Source organism: Tamandua tetradactyla, chromosome 5, assembly GCF_023851605.1.
Source record: "Tamandua tetradactyla isolate mTamTet1 chromosome 5, mTamTet1.pri, whole genome shotgun sequence".
Taxonomy (NCBI): Eukaryota; Metazoa; Chordata; class Mammalia; order Pilosa; family Myrmecophagidae; genus Tamandua; species Tamandua tetradactyla.
The window spans coordinates 165,418,744-165,439,112 of NC_135331.1; the positions used below are offsets into that span (position 1 = coordinate 165,418,744).

Here is a 20,369-nt window from a genome sequence, read left to right on the forward strand (position 1 = left end):
TAATTGAAGTCTGATCTCTTTTTCAGCTTCTTTAACAGTTACTGTATGGAGTAATGCTGACTTTCAGAGCTGCAAAACTCTAATCTGAGTCTTAGGTGTCACACAGATACCCACTGATCCAGGGAACTACCTGGTTATACTCAAAGAGCACAGCATCTCAGAATTTAGAAATAACACTTAAAACTCAGGAATAAATGTGAATGCTGTCAGAGCTTATAATCTAGGTCCTAATTTTCTTATAAATATTTTCTAAATGAGGCTATATAATATTTACCCTTTTGTTTCTGGCTTATTTTGTTCAACAAAATGTCCTCAAGGTTCATTCACCTCTTTGCATGCTTCATTACTTCATTCCTTTCTGCAGCCACACAATATTCCATCATATATATACACCACAGTTTGCCCTTCTGCTTATCAGTCAATCGACCCTTTGGCCACCTCCATCCATTGGCTATCTTGAGTAATGCCGCCATAAACATCAGTATGCAAATGCCTATTTGAGTCCCTGTTTTCAGTTCTTCTGAGTATATTCCTAGCAGCAGGATTGCCTAATCCTATGGTGATCCTATGTTTAGCCTCCTGTGAATCTGCTTCATTCTTTTTTTTTGGGAAGTGCAGTGCCTGGGAATTGAACTCGTGTTCCCCAAGTGGCAGGCAAGAATTCCACCACTGAACTACTCTTGCACCACCCTGCTTTATTATTTATTAATTTTTTTTTTTTTAACATAGACAGGCACCAGGAAACAAACCCGGGTCCTCTGGCATGGCAGGCAAGCATTCTTGCCTGCTGAGCCACCGTGGCCAACCCCATTTATTAATTTTATCAGCTATATTTTTTGTTTTCTCTTTCTGTAATTCTTCATAGATTTAGGTGCTCCTGAATTGGCCCTCTAATTTTCTTATCTTTAATCTTCTATTTTCTGAAGGTCTTTTTGTTCAAATTTTTGGAAGATTTTTTTCATTTATATCTTCTATTTTTCTTCTGATTTTGAAAAAAATTTCTGATATTACATTTTTTATATTTTATTATTATGCTTATTCTTGGATTGCTCTTTTCCATTAAACATCTGTTCTTACTTCATGGATATAATATCTTATTTTGTTTAGTATGATTATAATACTTTTGAAAATATCTTTCTTTCCTCTATTGTCTCTTTTTCCTCTAAGTTTTCTTTTATCATTTGTTTTTGACTTGTTCCTTGATGTTAGAGGTATTTGTCAAATCCCCAGGGGTCCTCTATTATCATTTCTACTTTAGATTGAGGCAGTTGGATAGTCTGTGTGGGAGATGAGGCTTGTCAACTGATGAGCCTCAATATGGGAGGGCTGATCAGGGACATGGCATGCTTACTGAGGGAGCCTGAAAGGTCCATATCTGCAGGCCTTTCCCTGAGCTTGACAGTTACGTCAGAAAAATCTTCTAGTTTTTTACCTGGTGAACATGAGGTATTTTAAGCTGTCTGCCAGCATTCTGGGAGCCAAAAGGGGAAGAGAAATGTGGGAGGGGAAACTTATCTTTCAGAATATACACCCAGGTCCTCTGCTTTAAATATGGTGGCTCCCCCAACCTCAGCTATGCCAGCACCCCATGTCCACAGCCTCAGATTAAGCCAACCAATTACAATCATGATGTTAAATAAATTCCATGAGGCTCTGGATAAAAGGGCAAGACATTTTTGCACCAGCATTGCTTGATTAAAAGAAAACAAAAAACTTCACTCCCATCTTCTACCCTTTCAAAAGAAAAAAAAAAAAACAGTGCAAACAAATTGGGAAATGTACCCAATTTAAGCCCTTTTACTCCTTTCACTTTATTATAATTTTTTTGTTTTTGATAATATCTCAGAATTCATTCAGGGTCCAAGTTTGTTTTAAAATAACCCAAAGAGTTGACAGACGGTGCTCCTGGAATTCTGCAGCTTGTGCTAGAGTCTACAGATGGGAAATTGCCGTCAGTTAAAGGGTGATGCTATTACCATCACCCAATTTTTGAAAGCCTTTAGAAGAAAAAAACCATCTGAGTTAATTAGCATTCTCTGCAGGCCCTAGTCTTTTGCTACAGTATTCTAAGAACTCAGATAATAAAAAACACAGTATTGTTCCTAACTTTTAACTAATCCTTTACCTCTAAAAAATGTAGATTATAAAGAAACTATTTTGCCTATTACATGAATATGCTCTTATATGACTGAATTATAGCCTTAAATATCATGGAATTTGAATTCTAAAATAAAGTAAATATTATTGTTATCTTAAATAAGAGTAATTTAAATTTACCTCTCCAATTTGCTTAATCCACAAATCTCTTCCAAGAAACTCCTGATGCAAAACTATGGGAGCTGAATTTAGATTAAATGCCACAGAGTCACCGGTCTTTTCTTTAATAAAAGGCTGGAGATCAGAATTTATCTAGAAGGAGCAGTCAAAAGAGTTAAACAGTACAATACATATATGCTAGTATGTTTTAGTTATATTCAGAAAGCATCAGTTAATGCAGTGCAAAACGAAGCTTAAGGAATGCAGTTTTTAGATGCACTTCAAATAAAAGAACATTTCAGATGATTAACAATAACTGTTAAAATTCTTGAAAATTATTTTTCTCTAAAACATTCCTTTTATATTTGGCAGGAACTTTTATTTTACTTTTTTTAAGTTAAAGATAAGGATTTAATAAACATAATTGCCTAATGAATTGATCTATCTTTTAATAAAATATGAAAAACACTCACCTGGATATATAAAACATATATATTTCTCCCTTTTCATGAGCTACTTAAGTAACATCCGAGAAACATGTTAAACGGAATTTTTCTTACATATATAGAGGGGCAACAATATAGCAGCTAATCCTGGGACATTTTTTATTTCATTATGTCTATTTAAAAGAATCATTTGTTAGAAGTAAAGCTTTTGATTTTATTCAGTACAATTCTAAATTTCATCAACTTTCTACAATTAGCTAAGTAGTTGTAAAGGAAATGTAACAAAAAAAGCAAATATTCTTCCATTCTGTGAAGAACAACATTACATAATGTTTAATAATTTGCAAGAAAAGAGTTTCTTTCAAGAACCCTTTTAGGTGATAAGAAAAGACAAACATCACAAATATGGTCTAAGAAAGCTTTAGCTTTCTATCAAAATTATACAGTACTCACTAATTATATTGTTTATATTATATAACAATCACTATCTACAACTGATAGATTTTATGCACACATTTTCTGAGATACTAAAGCAGCTTATTAAATGGCAAAAGGTTTCTCACATATCATTTCAGCTATTTAAGTACTGGAAAAAGAGAAAGGGGGTGCAAATACCTTATGACTCATGGCCATGTGCTTTCCATACTGAAATGCCATATCCTGAACCTCAGCATCATGGTTTGCTAATTCCATTGCAGCTTGGCAGCTCTTTGCTAGTAAGGCACCATGGGAGAGAAAAGTCTGCTCCTTCCAAGTCGATATTCCAATATCATCTGTGATATGATTTTCCTACAAATGCAACAAAAGCCAAAAATAAAAAGGCCTTAAGAGTAATTTGTGTTTGTTTCTGAAGAATAAAAGAGTAAAGAAATGAACTGTTCAAAACACTCAGGCTATTGCAACAAGACAAATAAAAGATGCTGAATCTCAGCTCAACCTAGAGAAAACTGGGGTAGGGTGGTGGGAAGGGTGAAGGGGAATGCTTTTCATAATGGGGAAAAAAATGAAAGAAATGCTGAGGCAAATTTTAACTTTTGAGCTAGGGAACTTCTATTAAAATCTATTTTGTAGCATAAGACAATAAACAAAAACTTGGGCCTCCACACTAATTCCCATCCATGTTCACATCAGTTCTTGAGAGCAGGTATTCACAACATGAGAAAGCTATTATCTTTAATTTATATGAAAATGTCAAGGCACAATGAAGGAACTGCATTCTTTGATGAACAAATTAAAAAATATAAATGCTAGAAAAATTAGAGAGGAGGTAATCCATTATAATGAAGAATGATTAGTTTCCATTATTCATGAAGGCTTTTTCTCATTGTGATGAGGGAAAATATAACCATAGTTTATTTGATTTCATCTTTTTAAAGTATGAAAATAATTGAAGTATACACACACAACTATTGCCTGTGCTGTCCAATAGAAATACATGTCATATATGCAAGTAAAAATTTTCTAGTAGCCATATTAAAAAAGTGAAAACAGGTGAAATTAATCTTTTTTTTTTGTAAGATGCAAAAGTTTTTATCAGTCACCTGTCCCCCAAAGCACCCTGGGTCTGCTGCATCAATGCCTCACAACTTTGATGTCGTTAGTCTCAGATACCATTTTCTGTCCACGATCCTGCAGATGTTGGTCTTGTGGATGGTTTGCATGGAATTGCTGCTGTGCAGGGTGTCACTGAGACTGAAGTCCTCCCTGTCGTGTAGCAGGCAGCGGTATGTGGCAATCTCAGCCTCCAGCCTGACCTTGATGTTTAGCAGGGCCTCATACTCCTGGGCCTGGTGCTGCCCTTCTTGCCTGGATCTGTGCCAGCTCCGACTCCAGGTGCAACAGACCCCGCTGAGCTGCTCCATCTGCAAGGTGTAGCAGGCTTCTACCTCCTGCAGGCTATTCTCCAAGCTCGCCTTCAGATTTCTCATGGAGTCTAGGTCAATTTCCAAGGATGGGCCAGTACATCTCAGCTCCGTGAGTATCATCTCAGGAGCTCCTATGTCAGTGGATTGAGAGGGGACCACTGTGGTGCTCTCTTCATCTGCTGAGACCAGTACTCATCCAGTTCCTTTCAGTTGTTTGGGCCAACTCATCATACTGGGCCTGGATGTCTGCCATGATCTTGCTGAGGTCCTGAGACTTGGGGGCATCCACCTCCATGGTCAGCTCAGAGCTGGCAATCTGGGCTTGTAAGGTCTTTACTTCCTCCTCATGGTTCTCCTTCATGAAGACTAGCTCCTCCTTGAGAGTCTCGATCTCTGTCTTTAGCTGCAGCTGAGTGATGTTAGTGTCATCAATGCCCTTGCAGAGCCCATGATGTGCTCTTCACAGACTAGTGCGTGGCCAGCTCAGTCTTGTACTTGATTCTGAAGTCATCAGCAGCCTGTTGTGCATTGTCAGTCTGCAGAAGGATGTGGGCATTGGTCATGGAATTTTCCAAGATCTGAACCCTCAGCTTCTTGATTCTCTTCAGGTAGTAGCCCGGTTCCCAACCTGGGGTCCCTTTCTCCAGGTGTTGCTGCATTTTGCCCACCAGTCTCTGATTCTCAATCTCCAGGCTGCTCTCCCTGTCCAGGTAGGAGGCTAGGTACTGTTCAGGGCCTGCATGGTCTCCTTCTCACCCTGGATGCCCTCCATTCCCGCCAGACCCTGGGCCACCCTGCTGGCTAGGCCCTTGGACCCCCCGCTGCCCCAGGAGCTAGAGGAGCAGTACACAGAGATCCAGGAACCTGAGCCGCCAGTGTCCACATAGCCATTCGTCATGCTGCTGGCCAGCCAGGACTGAGGGCTGGACAACTGGATGGTGTCCAGGTATCGGTAGTTGGTAGAGAAGATGGTGGAGTAAGTGGTGAAGCTCACATTTTGTCTGAGGAGGAAGGCAAGAGGCCAGGACTCAGGATATGGTTGCTGAAATTAATCTTAATAACATTTTATCAAAAATTATAATCAATATAAAATCATTGAGATATTTTACATTCTTTTTCTCATACTAGGTTTTCAAAATCAGTGTGTATTTTACACTTATAGCACTTTACTACCCACCATTCTCAAGTGCTCAATAACCACAAGTAGCGGTGGCTCCCCATTTGGACAGTTCAGCTCTAAACAGTGGGCCCTCTGAATACAAAAACGATCAAGCAAACAGTGTTCTTTTTATAGTGTTTCTTTGAAACTTCAAACTAATTAGAATCCATCCAAAAGGATTAATTAACCCATACACCTTACTTCCTGCCCCTCCCCCAATAATCCTTCTTCCACCATAACTTTGAGGAAAAAATAAAGAGTAATAAGAAAATTTAAACAACGACCATTAAAAGGTTAGCTCAGGTTTACCCCCACCTCTTTCACTATGCCGGGACTCTTCAGCACATGGGTTAGATCAAATTCTCAGTTGAATTTCATTAAGCCTTTGAGCAAAAACAAAGTTCCATTAATGGCAACAGTTGCAAATATGCAATGTAGCATTGTATAATAATTTTAAGTTGCACATATGGGAAAGATATCTCAAGAAATTAAGATCTACTTTACAAAAAATTAACTTAAAAAGAATCTATTTAATTAAAAAAATTGAGACTGTATTTAAAAATAATATGAAAGGTTAATATTTCAGCTTAAATCTAAGATAAAAACCATTGCTCTCCCGGGCGGTACAAAGGTGGCTCAGTGGAAGAATTCTCGACTGCCAAACTGGAGACCCAGGTTCAATTCCTGGTGTTCAATTCCTGCGCATGCAAACAAACAAACAAACAAACAAAAAAACAAAACATTGCTCTTCTTATATCCTACTGAGACATTTGAAAAAATTCAGCACCTATTCCTTTTTTTATTGAGATGAAATTTAAAAAACACAACTGACCAGTTTAAATGCCATTTTAGTGGCATTACTGTATTCACAATGTTGTGTAACTACCACCTTTGTCAAACTTCAAAATTTTTTTTATCTCCCTGGAAGAACACTCAGTACCCTTTAAGTAATCACTCTACAGCCCTCCTTTCCCTATCCCCTGGCAACTACTAATCTGCTTTCTGGGCCTATAGCTTTGCCAGTTTTGGATATCTGACATAAAAGGAATCCTACAACATGTGACCTTTTATGTCTGGTTACTTAGCGTAATGTTTTCAAGGTTCAGCCAACAAGTACGTTTGTGGGGGAAAAGCCTTGAATACAGTAGGATATATGTGTATTTCTTTAACATGACAGGTATGTACCTATATGTGTGACCCAAAGTTGGCAAATACTTTATGGGGAAACATACGAGCCTTCCTTACCAAGGTCCAGAATAGACAGAGATACCAACAAACACCATTGCAAATTAATAATGTAATGGAAGAGACAAGAAAGACATGTATAAAAATTTGGAAGGAAGAGTTCATCATTACTGGAAGACAATGTAACTAACTGTATTCCTGGAAAAACCAAGAGACTCAACTAAAAACATACTACAAACAAGATAATTCAGTAAGGTAGGAGTATATAAAATTAGTACAATTAATAAATATGTTACTCTATAGCTTTTGTACATAAAAACTAAATAGAATATACTGTAAAAAGATTCTTTTCTTCCATTATAGCTACAAAAAAGAAAGATTAAAAAGCTAAGAATTTAGAAATGTGTAAAACTGATAGGAAGAAAATATGTAAAATTGATAGGAAGAAAAGTAGGTTGAATGAATATCATGTTCAAAGAAAGGAAGACCTGACGTTATGAAGTTAGTCAATAAAACAAAGTCCTTTTCTCCCCCTTGAAACTAGGCAAGCAGATTGTAAAATTCATTTAGAAAAAATAAGCAAACAAGGATAGCCAGAAAACCTATGAAAAAGAAGAGCAGTATTTGTGTGTCTATGGGGCATAGGGAAACAGAGAGGGCATGATGTCCAGGCTTACCAGATACTAAAATATATTATAAAATCTCAGTAACTAAAACAGTATGTATTTTCTATCTATCTGTCTGTCTGTCTATCTATCTAACTATCCGTCTATCTATCTAGTATGTACTTTTTAGACAGACAGAACAAAATAGAAAGGCCAGTAATCAACCAAACTATATAGAGAAATTAGTATACTTTAGGGGAAAGTTGGTTTTTTTTTTTTTTTTTTTTTTCTTAGTAAATGGTGCTGGTACAGCTGAATAGCTATCTGGAAAAGAATAAAGTCTGATGTGCATTTCATACCATGTAGCAGGATAAAATCCAAACAACCACAAAAGCGTAAGCAATGTTAGAAGACAAATGAGGAAAAGTTTTGCATTTCCTATCACAGACATAATCTAGGGAGAATAATCTCCCTATGGTAGCTGAGTAAGGCCATCCAAAGATGCCCACATCTGAATCCCTAGAACTTATACTCTACATGGTGAAGGGACTTTGCAAATGTGATTAAAGGAAGGATTCTGACATGCAGAGATTATTTTGGGTTAAGTGAGTGGCCCAGTGTAATCACACTAATCCTTACAAAAGGGAAACAGGAGGGTCAGAGTCAGAAAAAGGCAATGTGGTGATAGAAAGAGAGAGAGAGACTGGAAGATGCTATTCTGCTGGATTTGAGGAGGATGGGACCACGAGTCTAGGAAAGCAGAAAGCCCCTCAAAGTCCGAAAAAGCAAGAAAATGGACTATTCTAGCCCTGCCAAGAGTTTGATTTTGGGGGCTCCTGACCTCCAGAACTGTAAGAGAATAAATTTGTATTGTTTAAACAACTCAATATGTGGTAATTTGTTACAGTTGTAATAGGAAATTAATACATTACAGGAAATTAATATATTCCCTAACAATATAAAGATCCCCTAGATATGGAGAAAAAGAAGACCAGACAGAGCTCACAGACAGGGAAACACAAAAACTTTAAATAAAAAAGATATTCAACATCACTTATAACATGAAAAATGTAAATTTAAAACCACACTGAGATGCTATTTTTCATCTATTGAAGTGACTACAAAAACATTACGAATCAATTAAAAAAAATTTCCACCTCCCCAAGGTTCTACTCTTAGTGTTGGTGAGGCTGTGAGGAAAATATGTATAAAGTTATAGTCTATGATTCGCCCAGCTTCCAGGGTGGGTGATCCTTTCAAAACATAAGCCAGAACCACACTCATGCTTAAAGCCTCTGTACTAGTTGTTTTCTCAGTCACACTCTCACCAGACATTTGTATTGGCTTGGTTAGCTGATTCCTCATTTCATTCAAGTTTTTCAACTCATCTTTAATAGTCTGCTGCCTCCCATTACCCCCAATCATTTCCTGTCTCCTTACTCTGCTTTATGACATTTTCCCTTGATATTGCCAGACCCTTTACATATTTATACATTTAATGGTTTATTATGTGTTTCCTTCAAGACAGCAAGGACTCTTTTGTCCTCTGTTCAATCGTCAGCACCTAATATAACATTTTAGGTGTGAAATAAATATTTTCCTTTAGTATCTTTCTCTCCTCTTTCACCTTTCTCTATTCTTCCTAAGTTGATCATAATAAAGAACTGAGATAATTCTCCTTGAATGCCTCTCCAATGCCTAAAGAATTGAGATAAACTTTATAGCACAGTACTCAAAGTCCTCTTTTTTTAAAAAAACATTTTTTGGTGAAATATATACAAACAAGCAATAAATTTCAAAGTACACTGTAACAAGCAGTTACAGAAGAGATTTCAAAGTTTGGTATGGGTTACAGTTCTACAATCTCAGATTTTTCCTTCTAGCTGCTCCAAGATGTTGGAGACGAAAATACCAATATAATGATTCAGCGTCATATTCATTTGTTAAATCCTATCTTCTCTGATATAATTCCTTCTTCTCCTTTGATCCTTCTCCCAATCTTTAGGGGTATTTATCTTATGCCCATTCTAGCTTTTCATGTAGGATAGGGGTGTCAACACCTACCCTACGTATGGGATAGGGGGATGTAACTGGTGGATATTCTTAGGGGAGGCTGGACTCTCTGGGTTTCAGGACTTATCTGGCCTAGGAACCATCTGGAGGTTATAGGTTTGTGGAAAGTAATCTTAGCGTGTGAAACTTTTGTAGAAATACAGCCCTAGGCATTCTTTAGGGTTAACAGAAATGGTGTGGGTTGGGGCTTGGCAAACCGTGACAAATAGCAGTATCTAGCTGAAGTTAGCCTAAGAGTAAGCCTCCAGAATAGCCTCTCTCTTGCCCACTGATATTTATTTCATTACATTCTTTCCCCCAACTTCGGTCAGGAAGGTGTTGTCACTCCCACAGTGCCAGGGCCACGCTTATCCCTGAGAGTCATGTCCCACATTGTCAGAATGACCTCACATTGCCTTACTTATATTTCTATACAACACTTAAATGTATCTGAATTGTATGATTGCTTATTCATCTGTTCCCTTAAGAGACAGACCTGGTCTTAGTCACCTTTGTATTCTGCAAGCACTTAGGCCATTTAATTTTCATCACATTTTAAATGAATAGGACTGTTTTTATCTATTGTGTTTATTAAGTAGTTATGCATTTTTAAATTTTCAAAAGTTAATGAGTAGATATATCCATACACTGAACAATACCCAGCAACAATAAGGAGCTACTCATACATGCTAACCCTCAAAAAAGATGCTAAGTGAAAGAAGCCAGACATAAGAGACTGTCATCCAAACCAAATTTATGGTAAATTTTTAAAGATGGCAGCTCAGCCTATCAATCTGAAGTTGGAAGCATGAAAGCAAGAAACATCTGCATAGTTTCTTAAAAGTACCTTTGACTCTGTAAGTACCAGTTCCTTACTTTCCAGAACTCTTTATAATGAAAGGTAGCAGGTGGCTTGGCAGGTTCTAGATAGAGCTTTGAAATCTGCAGGCGCAGATTAGTTTACCTTTGTTCTGAGGGCAAGCAGCAGACCTTTAATCCTGGGAAGCCACTTCAACTTTGGTGTCATATGAATAGATGCATACAAATGTGTCACCACCATTAGAACCCAGACAGCTTAGTAGCGGAAGAACATATGATATCTGAACAAAACCACCAGTGCCACCATCTTGGACAAATACCATCTCTAAACTTCAGCTTGTTTCCTGTGTGTTATTTGCATCAGCCTTAATCAAGCAAAGAGGTCATGTGACATTGAACAGAGAGACCTACAGTTTTTAAAGTATTTCTGTCATTTGATAAGTATCTTGGCATACATTACCTTTCTGAGGAAAAGGAAATCCCATCAAAAATAATAATCACTGAATGTATTCTTCATAGCTTTATAATAAATCTTCAGTAAAAACTGTACATATGTAAGTTGATGCTATAAAATGTATCTAAATCTTTCACTACATTTACTTTGACAACATTCACTTCCCACCAGTTCTGTACATCTGACATCTGAAGATAATTTGGATGTGGTTATCATGCAGTTTCTTAGGATCTCACAATTGTATATTAACTTTTCCTTTTTAAATAAAGTATGCTTTTTAAAGATATACATGGCAAGCAGATAGAAATGAATATAGGCATTTTATTTCATTTTTAACCAAGTTCACAATAGGCAATACCTTAAAGTTTGGGGAATAAAATTTCTCATTAACTTTGGAACAGAATTATTAACTTATTTTTAGTAGATTTTGGAAGATTAGAAATTGTTTCTTGGTATCTGAATTTTCTAATTTTGTTTTCAGATATCATGTATTACTTGCATAATTTAAAATGTAGAAATGATGAATAGAAGAATGTTGTAAACACAATGTGGAAAATATAATGAACAAAAATAAGTCTTTGACAGAGTTGAAAAGTTATCCTGGAGGTTATTCTTACGCATTAAGTAGATATCACCTTGTTATTCAAGATGTAATGGAGAGGCTGGAGGGAACTGCCTGAAAATGTAGAGCTGTGTTCCAGTAGCCATGTTTCTTGAAGATGACTGTGTAATGATATAGCTTTTGCAATGTGACTGTGTGATTGTGAAAACCTTGTGTCTGATTCTCTTTTGAGACAAACTGGACAGCACCAAAAGGAAATTTGGGCCTGCTTTGAAACACACAGCCTATGTTGGTGCTTGGCATACCAGGTGTGCTGGTTTGAAAGTATTATGTACCCCAGAAAAGACATGCTTTAATCTTGATTCAATCTTGTGGGGGCAGCCATTTCTTTTAATCCTAATCGAATATCGCAGGGCAGAAACCTTTGATTAGATTATCTCCATGGAGATGTGGCATGCCCAATTGTGGGTGTGGCTTTTGTTTAGATGGGTGGCTCTTGATTAGTTTACTAGACTCTTTAAAAGGGGAACTGTTTTGGAGAAATCTGAGAAAGGGCAGAAGCCTCAGAGCTGACAGAAACTTCAGAGCAGAGCTGACATAGATGCAAACACTTAGAGAACAGAGACACAGATGTCTGGAGATGCTTGGAGCCCAGCAGACATAGCCATAAAATTTTAAGCAAGTCTGAACATGGAGAAAGCCAAGGGAAGCCGTGAGATGAAAGCCAGCCCTGGAGAAGCTGGGGGTTGAAAGCCCAGGTGCAAGGTACCAAGAGATGCCAGACATGTGACTTCCCAGCTGGCAGAGGTATTCTAGACCCATTGGCCTTCCTTGAGTTAACATATCTTTCCCTGGATGCCTTAGTTGGACATTTTTATAGGCTTAGAACTGTAAACTTGAAATTCTTAAATTCCCCTTTTTAAAAACTGTCTGTTTCTGGTATATTGCATTCTGGTAGCTTGCAAACTAATACACCATGTACATGTAAAGTCCACGAAATTCTACTGACTTTGTGTGTGCTTACTATGTACCAGGAACTGCGGATTTGAGACTTGAAGGTGGTCTTGACCTCAAGGTGAAGTTCAGCAGGTAAAAAACATGGTAAATAGTTATAAAACAGTATGGTAAAAAAAGAGAGAACTATGTTTACAGTACAGAGAAGGGCATGAATAATTCTACTAAGGAAGTAGAGGCTTCAATGAGAAGACTGGTAACTGAGCATGGTAATGAATGACAAACTTGAATTAGCCAGAAAGATAAGGGAGGAGATAACTTTGGGGCATCAATATTAATTCTATACTCGTGAAGTATAAAGTGGGAGAGGTAGGTGAGAAAGATGAGAGTAGTCAGGTGGGTAGGCAGCCCAGAAGTTTGAACTTAATTGTTTAGGTACTAGGAAACTGCTTTCATTAGGAGAATAACATAGTTACAATTGCAATTTATATGGGTTGTTCTAGAGAGCGGCAACCACTAGAGATAGTTTGGATAGGAAGGACAACAACTGGATGACTCCTTAAAGGTGCTGTATTCCAGGTGAGCAGGGATGACGAGGGTTAGTAGGGACAGAGGTGAGAATAATATGATAATATTATGAGCTGCTCAAGAAGTGATGAGCACTTTTAGATGAGAACTATGAGAAGCTATATTAGACAAAATAGACTTCAAGTCAAAAACTGTTACAAAGGACAAAATAACTGGCACTACATAGTGATAAAAGGGTCAAGTGAACAAGAAGATATAACAATTGTAAATCTGTATGCACCTAACAATTTGGCTCCAAAATATATGAAGCAAATACTGACATATTTGAAGGGAAAAAATACATTAATGTTTCTACATTAATAATAGGAGACTTTTGGTTACGAATATTACAGCTGCAAATATCAATAAGGAAATAGAGGACTTGAACAATATTGATAAACAAACTAGCCTAACAGACATGTTTAAACACTTCAACAACAAAAGAATACACATTCTTCTCAAGTGCACAGAAATCACTCTCTAAGACAGACCACATGTTAGGTAAGACAGTAAATATTTTAAAAGATTGAAATCATGCAAAATATCTTCTCTGATCACAATGGAATAAAGCTAGAGCTCAATAAGAGGGAGACCTGGAAAACTCACAAATATGTGGAAATTAAATATACTCTTTAAAAACAGAGTCAAGGAAGAAATTATTAGGGAAATTAGTAAACACCCAGAAACAAATGAAAAGGAACACATGGTATACCAAAACTTATGTGATGCAGCAAAAGCAATGCTCAGAGGTAAATTTATAGCTGTAAATGCTTTCATTAGAAAAGAAAAAAGATCTAAAATCAGTAACCTAACCTCACACCTGCAAGAGTTAGAAAATGAAGATCAAACTGAACCCAAAGCAATCAGAAAGAAAAAAATAATAAAAATTAGAGTAGGCATAAATGAAAAAAAGATAACATAAAAATGATAGAGTCAAAAAATAAAGAAAAACAAACCAAAAAATAGTAGTTTTTTGGTTGGTTCTTTGAAAAGATCAACAAAATTAACAAAATTTTAGGTAGACTGACAGAAAAAAAGAATGAAAACACAATTAAAATCAGAAATGAGAGTGAGGACATTATTACTTACCCACATAAATAAAAAGGATTATAAAAGAATACAATGAACAATTGTAAGCTGACAGTTTCCTAGAAACACACAAATTATCTAACTGATGTAAGCAGAAATATAAAATCTCAACAGACCAATCATGAGAAAAGAGATTGAATCAGTAACCAAAAGCATCCCAACAAAGAAGAGTCCAGGATCAGATGGCTTCACTTGTGAATTTTACCAGCCATTAAAAGAAGAATTAACCAATATTTCTTAAACTCTTCAAAAAAAAAAGAATAGAGAGAACATTCATTCTATGAGGCCACTATCATTCCAATATCAGGCCAGATAAAGAGATCATAAGAAAATAAAATTAAATACCAATATCCCTTATGAATATAGTTGAAAAATCCTCAACAAAATACTAGCAAACAGAATCCAATGGAACATTGAAAGAATTTTACACCATGACCAAATGATATTGATCCTAGGAATGCAAGGGTGGTTCAACATAAGAAGACCAATTAATCTAATACACCACATATGGCAGTTAGATTCAGTTGTCAACTTGGCCAGGTGAAGGTCAGTGTTCCTCTCTCATCTGGAAGGGCACATGGCAAACATGGCTTCATCTGCTAGCTTCTTCTCCTGGCTTCCTGTTTCATGAAGCTCCCCAGGAGGCATTTTCTTTCTTCATCTCCAAAGGTCGCGGGCTGGAGGACTCTTCTTCTCATGGCTATGTCGTTCTGCTTTGCTCTCTCTGACTCTCACTCATTCTCCAAAATGTTTCCTCTTTTATAGGACTTCAGAAACTAATCAAGACCCACCCAAATGGGTGGAGACATGTCATCACCTAATTCAGCCTAACAGCCACTCTTGATTTGGTTACATCTCCAGGGAGATGATCTAAGTATGCACAGTATTAAATAGGGATTATTCTGCCTTTATGAAATGGGATTTTGATTAAAACATGGTTTTTCTAGGGGACATACATTCTTTCAAAGCAACACACCAACCAACAATAAAACCCTAGAAAAGAGGAAGAAACTGACTGTGCTGGTTTGAAAGGATGTATGTCCCCTAGAAAAGCCATGTTTTAATCTAAATCCCATTTCATAAAAGCGGAATAATCCCTATTCAATACTGTATGTTTGAAACTGTAATCAGATCATCTCCCTGGTACGTGTGATTTAATCAACAGTGGTTGTTAAACTGGATTAGGTGACAACATGTCTCCATTCATTTGGGTGGGTCCTGGTAAGTTTTTGGAGTCCTATAAAAGAAGAAACATTTTGGAGAATGAGAGGGAGTCAGAGAGAGCAGAGCAGAATGACATAGCCACAAGAAGCAGAGTCCACCAGCCAGTGACCTTTGGAGATGAAGGAGGAACATACCTCCCAGGGAGCTTCAAGAAACAAGCCAGGAGAGAAAGCTAGCAGATGATGCCATGCTCACCATGTGCCCTTTCAGACAAGAGAGGAAACCTGACCATGTTCACTATGTGCCTTTGCAGATGAGAGAGAAACTCTGACTGTGTTCACCATGTGCCTTCTCACTTGAGAAAGAAACCCTGAGCTTCATCGGCCTTCTTGAACCAAGGTATCCATACCTAGATGTCTTTGATTGGACATTTCTATAGACTTGCTATAACTGGGATATTTTCTTGGCCTTTGAACTGTAAACTCCAACTTATTAAATTCTCCCTTTTTAAAACCGTTCCATTTCTGGTATATTGCATTCTGGCAGCTAGCAAACTAGAACACTGACCTTCAGAGTTAACAATCAAAATAATCAGATGCACAGTCATCAGCACAATATTACAAGCCATACTAAGAAACTATAAAATATGGCTCAGTCAAGGGAATAAATTAAAACTTCAGAGGAGACACAGAATTTGGAACAACTAATCAAAGAAGTTCAAACAAGTCTCCTAAACCATTCAAGGAGATGAAGGAATATATGGATATAGAACTAAAGGAAATTAAGAAGGCACTGAGTAAGCATACAGGAGAATCTGAAAGTTTAAAAAGAACCATAACAAACCGGGAAAGAATGTGGCTGTCCAGTGTACTGGAATCACGCTTGACAGTGAGGATGAAAGTTCCAGGACTTCCGGAGAAGATGGCGGCTTAGTAAGACGCGCGGATCTTAATTTCTCCTCCAGAACAGCTACTAGGGGAGCAGAAACGATACAGAACAGCTCCCAAAGCCACGACAGAGATAAAAAAAGACAGTGTACCCCATCCGGGAACGGCTGGCTGGCTGAGAGAACCCGCTCTGGTGAGCTCGCCGAGGGGCGTGGGATTCACCGGGTGGGGCGGCAAGCGGCCGGAGTCACTTCCTTTCCCCTTCCCGGGCCGGCTGGGAGAATTGGACAGGCGGTCCCCTTAAACCGCGGCGGCCGGCGCCCACACCACGCGCGGCCCCCCGGACCAACTGAGAGAATTGGATCGGAAATTCCCAGGCTGCGGAGAACGGCGACCGGGGCGGGGGCCCTTCCAAACCCGTGACTCCCCGGGAACGTGCACTCTCCCGGGCGGGCCGCTGCGGCTGGCGCCCTCCCGTGACCGGGCCAACTAGGAAATTCGGACGGGAGCTTTCCCAGGCTGCGGCAGCCAGCGATCCTCCCCGTGTTTGGACCCTGGGCCAGTTGGCACTTTTCCAAGCCGCTTCGGCTAGCGAACCTCCCGGACGAAGAGAGTTTTCCAAAGTTAAAGAACCCACAGCACCTTTTACTGGTGGGACCCGCAGACAAACGTGTGCCACGAGCGCCACCTACTGGGCGGCATAAGAAAAACAGAACCCAGAGATTTCACAGAAAAATCTTACAACCATGTTGGGTCCGACACCCAGGGAAATCTGACAAAATGCCCAGACGCCAGCAGCAGAAGATAACTGTCCACGCTCAGAAGCTTGAGAATATGGCCCAGTCAAAGGAACAAACCAATAGTTCAAATGAGATACAAGAGCTGAGACAACTAATGCTGAATATACGAACAGAAATGGAAAACCTCTTGAAAGATGAAATCGATAAACTGAGGGAGGACATGAAGAGGACATGGGCTGAACATAAAGAAGAAATAGAAAAACTGAAAAAACAAATCACAGAACTTATGGAAGTGAAGGATGAAGTAGAAAAGATGGAAAAAACAATGGATACCTACAATGATAGATTTAAAGAGACAGAAGATAGAATTAGTGATTTGGAGGATGGAACATCTGAATTCAAAAAAGAAACAGAAACTATCGGGAAAAGAATGGAAAAATTTGAACAGGGTATCAGGGAACTCAAGGACAATATGAACTGCACAAATATACGTGTTGTGGGTATCCCAGAAGGAGAAGAGAAGGGAAAAGGAGGAGAAAAACTGATGGAAGAAATTATCACTGAAAATTTCCCAACTCTTATGAAACACCTAAAATTACAGATCCAAGAAGTGCAGCACACCGCAAAGAGATTAGACCCAAATAGGCGTTCTCCAAGACACTTACTAGTTAGAATGTCAGAGGTCAAAGAGAAAGAGAGGATCTTGAAAGCAGCAAGAGAAAAACAATCCATCACATACAAGGGAAACCGAATAAGACTTTGTGTAGATTTCTCAGCAGAAACCATGGAAGCCAGAAGACAGTGGGATGATATATTTAAATTACTAAAAGAGAAAAACTGCCGACCAAGACTCCTATATCCAGCAAAATTATCCTTCAAAAATGAGGGAGAAATTAAAACATTCTCACACAAAAAGTCACTGAGAGAACTTGTGACCAAGAGACCAGCTCTGCAAGAAATACTAAAGGGAGCACAAGAGTCAGATACAAAAAGACAGAAGAGAGAGGTATGGAGAAGAGTGTAGAAAGAAGGAAAATCAGATATGATATATATAATACAAAAGGCAAAATGGTAGAGGAAAATATTATCCAAACAGTAATAACATTAAATGTCAATGGACTGAACTCCCCAATCAAAAGACATAGACTGGCAGAATGGATTAAAAAACAGGATCCTTCTATATGCTGTCTACAGGAAACACATCTTAGACCCAAAGACAAACATAGGTTGAAAGTGAAAGGTTGGGAAAAGATATTTCATGCAAATAACAACCAGAAAAGAGCAGGAGTGGCTACACTAATATCCAACAAATTAGACTTCAAATGTAAAGCAGTTAAAAGAGACAAAGAAGGACACTATATACTAATAAAAGGAACAATTAAACAAGAAGACATCACAATCATAAATATCTACGCACCGAACCAGAATGCCCCAAAATACGTGAGGAATACACTGCAAACACTGAAAAGGGAAATAGACTCATACACCATAATAGTTGGAGACTTCAATTCACCACTCTCATCAATGGACAGAACATCTAGACAGAGGATCAATAAAGAAATAGAGAATCTGAATATTACTATAAATGAGCTAGACTTAACAGACATTTATAGGACATTACATCCCACAACAGCAGGATACACCTTTTTCTCAAGTGCTCATGGATCATTCTCAAAGATAGACCATATGCTGGGTCACAAAGCAAGTCTTAACAAATTTAAAAAGATTGAAATCATACACAACACTTTCTCGGATCATAAAGGAATGAAGTTGGAAATCAATAATAGGCAGAGTGCAAGAAAATTCACAAATACATGGAGGCTCAACAATACACTCCTAAACAACGAGTGGGTCAAAGAAGAAATTGCTATAGAAATTAGCAAATACCTCGAGGCGAATGAAAATGAAAACACAACATATCAAAACTTATGGGACACAGCAAAGGCAGTGCTAAGAGGGAAATTTATTGCCCTAAATGCCTATATCAGAAAAGAAGAAAAGGCAAAAATGCAGGAATTAACTATCCATTTGGAAGAACTGGAGAAAGAACAGCAAACTAATCCCAAAGCAAGCAAAAGGAAAGAAATAACAAAGATTAGAGCAGAAATAAATGAAATTGAAAACATGAAAAGAATAGAGAAAATCAATAAGGCCAGAAGTTAGTTTTATGAGAAAATCAATAAGATTGATGGGCCCTTAGCAAGATTGACAAAAAGAAGAAGAGAGAGGATGCAAATAAATAGGATCAGAAATGGAAGAGGAGACATAACTACTGACCTCACAGAAATAAAGGAGGTAATAACAGGATACTATGAACAACTTTACGCTAATAAATACAACAATTTAGAGGAAATGGACGGGTTCCTGGAAAGACATGAACAACCAACTTTGACTCAAGAAGACATAGATGACCTCAACAAACCAATCACAAGTAAAGAAACTGAATCAGTCATTCAAAAGCTTCCTAAAAAGAAAAGTCCAGGACCAGACAGCTTCACATGTGAATTCTATCAAACATTCCAGAAAGAATTAGTACCAACTCTCCTCAAACTCCTCAAAAAAATCGAAGCGGAGGGAAAACTACCTAATTCATTCTATGAAGCCAACATCACCCTCATACAAAAACCAGGCAAAGATATTACAAAAAAAAGAAAACTACAGGCCAATCTCTCTAATGAATATAGATGCAAAAATCCTCAATAAAATTCTAGCAAATCGTATCCAACAACACATTAAAAGAATTATATATCATGACCAAGTAGGATTCATCCCAGGTATGCAAGGATGGTTCAACATAAGAAAATCAATTAATGTAATACACCATATCAACAAATCAAAGCAGAAAAATCACATGATCATCTCAATTGATGCAGAGAAGGCATTTGACAAGATTCTACATCCTTTCCTGTTGAAAACACTTCAAAGGATAGGAATACAAGGGAACTTCCTTAAAATGATAGAGGGAATATATGAAAAACCCACAGTTAATATCATCCTCAATGGGGAAAAATTGAAAACTTTCCCCCTAAGGTCAGGAACAAGACAAGGATGTCCACTATCACCACTATTATTCAACATTGTGTTGGAAGTTCTAGCCAGAGCAATTAGACAAGAAAAAGAAATACAAGGCATCAAAACAGGAAACGAAGAAGTAAAACTATCACTGTTTGCAGATGATATGATACTATATGTCGAAAACCCGGAAAAATCCACAACAAAACTACTACAGCTAATAAATGAGTACAGCAAAGTAGCAGGTTACAAGATCAACATTCAAAAATCTGTAGCATTTTTATACACTAGCAATGAACAAGCTGAGGGGGAAATCAAGAAATGAATCCCATTTACAATTGCAACTAAAAGAATAAAATACCTAGGAATAAATTTAACTAAAGAGACAAAAAACCTATATAAAGAAAACTACAAAAACTGTTCAAAGAAATCACAGAAGACCTAAATAGATGGAAGGGCATACTGTGTTCACGGATTGGAAGACTAAATATAATTAAGATGTCAATCCTACCTAAACTGATCTACAGATTCAATGCAATACCAATCAAAATCC

General features: G+C 37.7%; 1 protein-coding gene and 1 pseudogene across 4 annotated transcripts in view; both read right to left on the reverse strand.

Moving 5' to 3' along the window:
• PDSS2 (decaprenyl diphosphate synthase subunit 2) overlaps positions 1-20,369 on the reverse strand; it is a 383,533-nt gene that overhangs the window by 68,813 nt on the left and 294,351 nt on the right. For all 4 annotated transcript variants that reach the window (XM_077162555.1, XM_077162557.1, XM_077162556.1 and 1 more), the window contains exons 5-6: positions 3,318-3,491; positions 2,278-2,409 (exon numbers count right to left, since the gene is read on the reverse strand). In XM_077162555.1, the coding sequence (XP_077018670.1) occupies positions 2,278-2,409; positions 3,318-3,491 (306 nt within the window). The remainder of the gene's footprint in view (positions 1-2,277; positions 2,410-3,317; positions 3,492-20,369) is intronic.
• Positions 4,275-8,941, reverse strand: LOC143682443 (keratin, type I cytoskeletal 18 pseudogene; annotated as a pseudogene).